We start from the raw sequence: 10,380 nt of genomic DNA on the forward strand, positions 1-10,380 counted from the left end.
AGCTTCATTTTATAACAAAAAGATAATAATGGAGATTAGTGCTATTAATGACATACTTGCAAGATACATGCATTAATACAAATGCACTGTGACCTTCCTCAGTACTTTTAAATTATTAAAACGCCACGCATGCAGATACGGAAGTGAATAAAGTAAAATAAGCAAGTAGGCATGATACTAAATTTTAGAATCACGTAGATCATCGTTAATTTGAGTAAGAACCTGACAAAAACTAAGCAAAATATACTAAAAAGGACGATCAATAATTAAAAAAATAAGGATGTTCCCTTCAATACTTAATTTAATGGAGATTAGTGCTATTGATGACATACTTGCAAGATACATGCATTAATACAAACGCACTGTGACCTTCCTCAGTACTTTTAAATTATTAAAACGCCACGCATGCAGATACGGAAGTGAATAAAGTAAAACAAGCCAGTAGGCATGATACTAAATTTTAGAATCACGTAGATCATCGTTAATTTGAGTAAGAACCTGATAAAAACTAAGCAAAATATACTAAAAAGGACGATCAATAATTAAAAAAATAAGGATGTTCCCTTCAATACTTAATTTTAACGAACGAGCCAACAAGGAAGAGATTCCTTTGTTTAGAGAACTTCAAGGAAAACCCATTGGTCCAGGCTATGCATCTGAGTTAAAATTTATACTAAATAAATACTTCACCAATCTCAATTTAAGTGTCTTATTTTTCTTTTTGGTCTGTCCCAAAAAGTGTGTCTCTTTCTGACTTTAGTAAGTTAACAATTCAAACATCCTACCTGACAGATTTAAAATCATAAGATTCAAAGGTACATTTTAGTACATTACATACATCTTTAATTTAGAATCACAAGATTCAAAAGTCTTTTTTTATTCCTTAAATTTTATGCCCAATTAAACTAAAATACTTAAATTGGGACTGATGGAGTAAAAATATATTTTGAGATTTTCAAGATTTGCCAATAAAATTATAAAACATTTTGTCTTTTAGGAGGAGAACCATGTTGGATTATTTTAGCAGATAAAAAGGTTGGGTTTGTGACTTCGAATATTTGCTGTTATTTCAACCTTCATATATACTACTTCATGGTCAGTTAGAAGAAGGAAAAGAGAGGTGAAGACTTTGAAGATGGAAATGAGTGCAGTGCTTCCATTTATGGCGATGATAGTTCAGCAATTAGCACAAGTTGGATCAGTTGTGGCAGCTAAAGAGGCAATGTCAACTGGGATGACTACTTTCACTTTTACCTTCTATTCAAGTGCCTTTTCAACTCTCCTTCTTATTCCCCTTTCCTTCATCCTCCATAGGTATCATTTTTAATCCAACATCTACTTAACTTCTCTTCTTTCCCTGCTTATATTAGTCATTAGTGTTACAACAACAACGACAACATACCAGTTAAATCCCACAATGTGAGGTCTGGGGAGGGTAAAGTGTACGCAGACCTTATCATGTGTAGATTAATGAGGATTCAACAATGGTGAATCTAAGAATAGAAAGAGAGAAGAGAGGAGATTGAGGAAGAAGGAGAGGAAATTATATTACTCAACTTAACAAGAATGATACACTGTTGGGGTAGTTATAGTCCTTGTCATGATTAATTTAACTAACTAATCATACACTTAATAACTAACTAACTACTTCATAACTATAACTAACTATTACACTGTATTTATAGAATTGCCCTTTACATCATTACTCAACACTCCCCTTCAAATTTGGTGGTATGAAAATGTTGAATACGCCAACTTTGGAACATAGCTATTCATGTTTTACTCTGTTCAAACTCTTGGTTAGTACATCTGCTGGCTGATCATGAGTTGAGATATACTCAGTCTTCATCATCCCTTGTTGTAGTATTTCCCTTATAAAGTGACAGTCTATCTCTATATGCTTTGTCCTTTCATGATAGACTGGGTTGGCAGCAATTTGCAAAGCTGCTTTGCTATCACTGTGTATGCAAGCAGGTAGCTTCACATGAACTCCAAGATCTTTAGTTAAACCAATTAACCATGTTAACTCAGTAACAGTTGAAGCTAAGCTCCTATACTCAGCTTCTGCTATGCTTCTAGACACAATAGCTTGCTTCTTTGATTTCCAGGAAATTAATGAATCTCCAAGTTTGATTGCAAAATCTGTAACTGACTTTCTTGAGAAAAGGCATGAGGCCCAATCTGCATCACAATATGCAGTTAGAACATCTTGTCTGTTGCTTGAAAGTAACACTCTTTGGCCTGGTTTTCCTTTGACATATCTGATGATTCTCATAGCCGCATCTAGATGTGACTTTTTAGGTCTTTGAAGAAACTGACTTAATCTTTGAAGAAACTGACTTAATGTTTGTACACTATATGATATGTCTGGCCTTGTGACTGTGAGATATAATAGTTTTCCTATGATCCTTTGGTATGTGCCTTGATCTGCTATTTCTTCATCATCATTTGACCTTGCGACTTCATTTGAACCTGTGATCTCTTTGTTGTGATCATCATACTTTTTGGTTGTCATTTTTGTAGTAGTATCCATGACAGTATTTGCTGGTTTTGCAGCACTTAAACCACTCTTAGAAACTAGTTCTAGTGTATATTTCCTTTAGTGCATTATAATTCCTTGATCTGACCTGGCAAACTCTATTCCAAGGAAATATTTCAACTCTCCGAGATCTTTTATCCTAAAGGCTTTATGTAGAGCAATTTTAGTGTCTAGTATCTGATCAAGATTGTCACCTGTTATGAGTATGTCATCCACATACACTAGGACTATGATTATTCCAGTTCCTGTCCTCTTTATGAATAAAGAGTGATTATATTGATTCTGATGAAATTCACACTTCAGTAAGGCCTCACTTAGCTTTGCATTCCACTGTCTTGGTGCTTGTTTCAATCCATACAAGGATTTAGAGAGTCTACATACTTGCTTACACTCCCCTTGACTCTGAAATCCTTGTGGAAAATCTATATAGATTTCATCATGTAAATCCCCATGTAAGAATGCATTATATACATCCATTTGGTGAATATGCCATTTCCTTGTTGCTGCAATGGCTAGGACCGTTCTTATAGTAACCATCTTCACTACTGGACTAAAAGTTTCTTGATAGTCAATTCCTTCAGTTTAGCTGTATCCTTTTGCAACTAGTTTTGCCTTGAACCTTTTTATTTCTCCTGTGGCCTTGTACTTTACTTTGTAAATCCATTTGCAGCCAATTGGTTTCTTTCTTTGTGGGAGAGGAACTACTTGCCAAGTTTGTTATTCTGCTATGCTTATATCTCAGCTTGCATAGCATCTACCCATCTTGGGTTCTTGACTGCTTCTACATAAGAGTTAGGTTCAACAATGTTAGAGAAAGCAGCTAGATAAATTTAGTACTTAGGAGACAAATGTTCATAGGATATGTATTTAGACAGTGCATATGGAATATCATCATGAACATTCAAGGTGATGAAATCCTTATCCATCCAGGAGGGTGTTTTCCTCTACTGGATTTTCTGGTGTTGATAGTGCTTTGTACAGCTGGTATTTGAGCCTGTTCTACAGGTTGCACTTTTGGTGCTTGAGGTTGGATTCTTGGTGCTTCATGTTGCATTATAGGTGGTGGTACATCTGATGCTTGAGATTGCTCTATAGGCAATGTTGTTGTTGCTTGATGCTCTACCACTGATTGACTTTGTGTGCTCTCGGAGTGTGGTAAGAATTCATGAAACTAAACTTCAGTAGATATGGACTCATCATCAGTAAAACTCAAATCAGTACTTGTAAACAGACTTGACGACTGATTTGATCCAGATGACATGAATAGGAATATGTCTCCTCTGAAGGATACAACCCTATTGACAAAAAATATCTTATCAGTAAGATCATAAAGTTTTTAACCTTTTTTGGTTTCAAAATAACCCATATGGACTACTTGTTTGGTTCTAGGCATTAGTTTGTCACTGTTTTGGCATGACAAAGACAACCTAAGGTTCTTAAGTGAGTAAGTGAAGGTTTTTTTCCATGTAACTTCTCATAAGGAGATATGTTGCCTATCACAGTAGATGGAATCCTATTTATAAGATAAGTTGCAGCTTTCAGACAATGACCCCAAAACCTTAAAGGAATGTTAGCCTGAAACCATATTGCTCTGGTTAATTCCAAAATATGTCTATGTTTCCTTTCAGCTATACCATTTTGTTGAGAAGTATATGAACAAGATGTTTGATGTACAATTACCATATTCTTAAACTAGTCACTACAAGCTGAGTTTAAGAACTCAGTTCCATTATCTGTTCTCACAGTTTTCACACAAGTATCATATTGAGTCTTAACAAAGATCATAAAGTGCTTGAGAACAACAATAACATCAGATTTAAGCTTTAGTAAAACTATCCATGTCATTCTAGAAAAATAATCCACAACAGTTAGAAATGATTTAAAACCATCATAGGTGGTAACCTTATAAGGTCCCCACAAATCCATATGAATCAATTCAAATGCTTTTACAGTAGAAGATGAACTACTAGGAAAAGGTAGTAGCCTTAGGACACACACTACATTTATTTATTATGTCAATTACATGAGCTTTATGTCCAGGAAACAGCTTGAGTATGATGTTGGATGGAAGATGTCCACGCCTCTTATGGCACATGCTGATATCTCCTTTATTTAGTCTCATAGTAGCTGATGTAGCAGCATTAGTAGCAGATATATGAAAACTATTTTTCTTAGTTCCAGGTAGCCTTGAGTTGACTAGGAAGTATAATCCATCCCATTCTCTACCAATCTCCTTCCCCTTTCCATTGTAGAGATCCTAAAAAACACAGAAATCATGAAAAAATCTAGCAAAACACTGTAATTGTCTAGTAGCTTTTAACACTGAAAGTAGATTGTATTTAAACTAAGACATATGTAAAACATTTTGTAAAATGCTTCTAGATGATATATCACTTGTGCCAGTATGAGTGACTTGTGATATATCACCATTAGGTAAGAAAACTTTTCTAGGATTATCAGTTTTGAAAATACTATTTTTGTTTAACAGTTCAACATTTGAAGCCATATGGTTAGTAGCCCCTGTATCAATAATCCAAATAGGAGGATTATTGGTTTCAGTCAGGGTACTACTATTACCTGATACATTCACTGAATTAGCAAAAATCATGGTGCCTTGATTCTGCTCCACCATTTTGCAAATCTGCTCACACTGTTCTTGTGTAACTTAGGTGGCAAAACAATGCTTCCTGCATTGGTTAGTAAGACTATGTTTCCTGCTTTTGTGTTAGACACATTATGAGCATGCATTTTCCCTTGCTGTATGTTGTAGTTGTTCATTTGTCCTTGTTGACTCTGAGGATATCCACTAGTTTGAGACAGAGTTTGACCATTCCACCCTTCTTTAGCTATCACATTGTGTGCCCTAGGACCTGTTCTTCTCTGCTTGTCCCTGTGATCATAGTTTCTACCATCTTGATTCCTATATGTGTACCCTTTGTTGTCATTACCTCCTCTGTGCTTATTGTATCTAGGGAAATCTAGAGGGTACCTTACTAGTTTGTAGCAATCTTTCTTAAAGTGTCCTTTAAGCTTGCAATGATCACAGAAGGCATTTGGGTTGTAGTTAGGATTGTAGTAATTTCTTTTTCCTTTCTGAGGGACAGCTTTAGAGTACATAACAATTGAGTCCTGCACACCAGATGGTGCTATACCAAGTAAACCTGCATTGCTCACTACTTGTGCAACTGCCTTTTGGCTTTCATCACTCATCATCATAGAGTATACTTGGTTTACTGAGGGTAATGGTGTCATCATTAAAATATGACTCCTAGCTTGTGCATAAGTGTCATTAAGCCCCATTAGAAATTGATACACTTTTAATCTTTGTAAATATATCACAAAATCTTTTGACTTCTCACAGTTACACCCAGGTGAAGGGACCATAGACTCAAACTCAACCCACAAGCCTTTCAACTTTGAGAAATATGTTGACACAGACTCAACACCTTGAGTTAAAGAAGCAATTTAAAGAAACAATTTCTTGATGTAAATTGTATGTCCTAGAACCATCAATTTTGTTAAATCTTTCTTGTAAATCTATCCACAACTCATAAGCATATGTGGCATATAGTATACCAGACATCAAGGTGCTAGAAACAACATTCATTATCCATGACAATACTATAGCATTAACTCTTTCCCACAAATTCCAGTGTTCTTCTGGAAAACTTTCTTTCTTACACAGTCCATCAACAAAACCAATTTTATTCCTTCCTAACAATGTAATTCTCATGGATTTACTCCATGCTACATAATTTTCACTTCCTTTTAATTGAAAAGATATTATAGTAATACCACTCACATCTGTTGAAGCCAAATAAAGAAGATGATTATGATCCATTGCTTGTGAATTTGTAGCAGGTGCAGCATTGTTCTGAGTATCATGTTTTGATGTTCCATCTGTGGTATTTTTAGTCGAATTGTTCATTGTCATGATTACAAATTGTTTGAAGTTATTAGCAATACTTTGTCAATCACCAATAATTGCTCGAGATCGCAGTTTACGATCGAACTTGGAGCCCTAAATTGCCAGAATTGGACTTTGAATTGATTTACAAGATTCGTCAAGAACTTGTCAAGAATTCGGATCGAAATTCTACTGAATTAATTCAGTACGCTCTGATACCATGTGGATTAATGAGGATTCAAAAATGGTGAATCTAAGAATAGAAAGAGAGATTGAGAAGAAAGGAGATTCAGGAAGAAGGAGCGGAAATTATATTACTCAACTTAACAAGAATGATACATGGTTGGGGTATTTATAGTCCTTGTCATGATTAGTTTAACTAACTAATCATACACTTAATGACTAACTAACTACTTCATAACTATAACTAACTATTACACTGTATATACATAACTGCCCTTTACTTCATTACTCAACATCATGGCTTTTTTTTTTTTTCCGCTTTCGTTAGTTTCATTTTCATACTGCTTTGAAAAGACACTTGAATAGAAGGAGAGTTAAGCAGTATGATTAGTCATTAGTGTTAAATCGTGGCAAATTAACCAGTTGGATTGGTTTGGCCCTATCAAAACATGTCCAATTATCATGACACAATTTATCCTAAGTTTGCTTGAGTCAAAATAAATTGAGCCAGGATGAATCAAAAAAGGGACCGTAACTCATCCCATCAACATGAGCCAATCTCTCCTTCTTTTTTTTTTTTTTCATTTCTGGAAAACAAAAAAGTGAAAGCTAATGTATTTTTAAAAAAATTATTAGTTTAGGTGTTCCAAACTTTACATATTTCCCCATTTCCAAATTTTGATTTTGTATGTTAAGCTGGGTTTGTGTTTGCATTTTGACCTGTTGGGATGATTTGCACAAAAGGAATACTTTGGGGCCGATATTTTTTGTCCTTGCTTTTCATGTTTGTGCGGAACTGATAATTTAAGATTTAGTAAATTTAAAGATTGCATGTCTATGTATTCTTCCATTTATTTATGTATTCTCCTTTTGGATATGCAGATCAGCTCTTCCACCTTTTTGGCCTACTTTTCTCTATGGTTTTTTCTTGCTTGGCATAATGGGGTATGTAATGTAAATTTGTGGCCCAATTCAACAATTGTATTAGAGAAGAAATTGACTACTAATATTACTGCAATTTTGTAGTTTCATGATGCAAGTACTTGGATTTCTAGGACTTCAATATTCCTCTCCATTACTTTCCACAGCAATATTGCAATTAATTCCAGGTTTCACCTTCATTCTTGCCGTCATTCTCAGGTCTAAAATTAAATCATTTTCTTAACTAACCAAATGCTTCTCTTATATTAAACTTGTTATATAATTTGTGAACTTCATTGTTTTTCTTAGGATGGAAAACTTTGAGTACAAGAGTTTGAGCACAATGGCTAAATCTATTGGGACATTAGTATCAATAATAGGTGCACTTGTTGCAACTCTATATAAAGGCCCTCAAGTTTTTGGAATTAGCTCTTTGAATTCAATATTAACAAGTAACCCTTCTGCTTGGGTCATTGGAGGTTTGCTTACAATGATTAGCGCACTAATTGCTTCTGTATTTATCATTTCACAGGTAATTAGGATTGCCAATAAATAATTTTTTCAGGCAGAAATAAAGTGAACCCATGATCATTTTTCCTTTGTTTTATGTTTTGCAGGCATTTGTCCTCAAGAAATACCCTGCAGAGCTGGTTTTAATGTTGTTTTATAGCTGCTGTGTTACGATTCTCTGTGTTGTTTTCTCTTTAATTACTGATAGAGACTTGAATTCTTGGAGCTTAAGCCCTAATAGAAGATTACTGGCTCTCATATACTCGGTAAGACGGTAACTAAGAGATACATATATATTCCTTGACGGATGATTACTTTAGTCTGTCTGAATGGCGGATTCCAGATTTAAATTTGATGGATTTAATTTTTAAGGTTTTTGACACTAAACATGTTAGTACTTTTGAATTAATGAGTTCAAAATTTAACATGTGTTGACTAATACAGGGTTTATTTGGACATGTATTCCAAGTGAGTATAAGCTTATGGTGTGTGAGGAAAAGAGGACCTCTCTTTGTTGTCATGTTTCATCCAATAAGCATTGTTATTGCCATGGCTGCCAGCATATTCATGGGTGAAACTATCCGTGTTGGAAGGTAAATGACATATGTTTAAGCTCCATTTCCTTACTCTTTTTTTTTTTTTTTTTTTTGGTTGTATTTTGTGAGTCCTCTAATAAATGCAGATAGAGTCTGATTCAAAATTTTGAATTAGTAAATGCAGCAATCGATGTGACAGTATTCGTTGCTATCGTTGTTAGCAAGAATAATGCAGTTAGCTATGTTCCCTGACCCGAGGGTTGTAGTACAACTTGACACTTTTCTTTGTGACAATTGGTGTATATTAGTATAAAAATTTGTAGCTTTTTACAATTTGTCAACTAAAAAAAAGTAATTGTGCCTCCACTACATGTCTGGAGAAATGGCTTTTTTGCAAAGATAAATCTGCCTCTGATGAATGAAGTAATTAGTGTAATTATTAAATTTTGGTCAAAGAAAAAACATTGACCATCTTGTTAATTGTTTGGTTGCAGTTTGGTGGGATCAGCCATAATTGTAGTTGGCTTTTACTCAGTGATATGGGGAAAAGCTAAAGAATGGAAAATGGGAGACAAGAGGTCGGAATCAAACAGCAACAAGATGCCTTTATTACAAGATAAAGCTGATGATCCTGAAGTTAATCCATGACAAAATCTTTGAAGGTTCAAACTATGCTACTGGACCTAATGGAAGATATTTTGGGCTGGCCTATTTTTGAACAATTAGATTGCATATTTATGGAGCTCAAAAGATTTCATTCAGGGCCATTTGCACTTTTTTCCCTGTTTTGTACTTGTCTTTAATTTTTGTCCCTCAAGACAAATAATTTTTCGTGGAGAATAAGTATATTTTCGCTTTATAACATCTAACAAGTTATGCCGGATCTCTTAAAAAACTTATATTTCATTAGGCATAAATTTAATTTTAAAGGACAAAAAAATTAACGAAAAAGGCAAATAAATATCCTAATCTATGAGAAAAGGCTTATAAATATCCTCCTTCCACTTTTGAATCAAAAATACCTTTCAAACTAACAGAAAAAATTTGTCTGTTTAAAAAGACACGTGTCATTTTCTAATTGATGCCAATCCAACCAAATTTTAAAACCTAGACCCGTACCCGTACTGACAGACCCATTTTCACTTGGTAGAACATCGATTGAACAAATTTCAAAGACTCAACACCTCTACATTCCATTATCTTCACCAGCCTATCCAAACAAGCAGTAAACGAAGCATAATTCTCAGAAAATATAATTATCACGAATTTCGACTCTTCAACTGCTTTCAAATGCTCCTCTGGAATTGATTTTCCTTTTTTTTAGACTACGATCATCTTTAAAAGTGGTGATTTCTTTCTTTTTCAAAGCTTTGCACAGATGACTAACGAAAGATGGGCCTACATCTGTCTCGTTGAAGCTTATATAGGCATCAAAACTGAGGTGTGTTTGGATAGAAGTGGATGATGATGATGAGAAAGATGCCATTTGTTGGTTTGATAGTTGAAAACTCACCGGAAAATCAAGAAATGTAGAGTCACCTAGATCCTACTAATGTCTCGGTTCTGTTATAAGTTGGAGGTGAAAACGGGTCAGCCAGTACGGATTTGGGTTTTAAAACTTGCGAGGATTTTAATTATTTTGAATTAAAACGTGGCACCATTAGAAAATGACACGTGTTTTTTTAAACAGTCAAATTTTTTCTGTTAGTTTAAGGGATATTTTTAAGTCAAAATAAATTTTAAAGGTATTTTTAAAGGTGGAAGGAAAATATTTATGAGTCTTT

The 10,380-nt window shown here is 34.4% G+C and overlaps 2 protein-coding genes across 2 annotated transcripts; one reads left to right on the forward strand and one right to left on the reverse strand.

Moving 5' to 3' along the window:
* Nucleotides 1-1,017: 1,017 nt before the first annotated feature.
* Nucleotides 1,018-9,924, forward strand: LOC132641389 (WAT1-related protein At5g40240-like). The gene is made up of 7 exons (XM_060358368.1): nucleotides 1,018-1,314; nucleotides 7,512-7,574; nucleotides 7,656-7,769; nucleotides 7,860-8,082; nucleotides 8,168-8,326; nucleotides 8,505-8,653; nucleotides 9,091-9,924. The coding sequence occupies exons 1-7, from the start codon at nucleotides 1,136-1,138 to the stop codon at nucleotides 9,242-9,244; spliced, it is 1,041 nt and encodes a 346-aa protein (XP_060214351.1). The 5' UTR covers nucleotides 1,018-1,135; the 3' UTR covers nucleotides 9,245-9,924.
* LOC132641390 (uncharacterized) lies at nucleotides 4,520-5,923 on the reverse strand. The gene is made up of 2 exons (XM_060358369.1): nucleotides 5,117-5,923; nucleotides 4,520-4,796 (listed from the first exon to the last, which is right to left on the reverse strand). Exon 1 carries the CDS (start codon nucleotides 5,921-5,923, stop codon nucleotides 5,144-5,146), a length of 780 nt encoding a protein of 259 aa, XP_060214352.1. The 3' UTR covers nucleotides 4,520-4,796; nucleotides 5,117-5,143.
* Nucleotides 9,925-10,380: the final 456 nt, after the last annotated feature.

The sequence above is a fragment of the Lycium barbarum genome, chromosome 5 (genome assembly GCF_019175385.1).
Source record: "Lycium barbarum isolate Lr01 chromosome 5, ASM1917538v2, whole genome shotgun sequence".
Taxonomy (NCBI): Eukaryota; Viridiplantae; Streptophyta; class Magnoliopsida; order Solanales; family Solanaceae; genus Lycium; species Lycium barbarum.

Coding starts and splice junctions, on each gene's coding strand:
- LOC132641390 (XM_060358369.1), bottom strand. CDS start 5,923: ATGGTCCCTTCACCTGGGTGTAACTGTGAGAAGTCAAAAGATTTTGTG.
- LOC132641389 (XM_060358368.1), top strand. CDS start 1,136: ATGGAAATGAGTGCAGTGCTTCCATTTATGGCGATGATAGTTCAGCAA. Junction 7,575..7,655: donor TTCTTGCTTGGCATAATGGG/GTATGTAATGTA, acceptor GCAATTTTGTAG/TTTCATGATGCAAGTACTTG. Junction 8,327..8,504: donor TACTGGCTCTCATATACTCG/GTAAGACGGTAA, acceptor TGACTAATACAG/GGTTTATTTGGACATGTATT.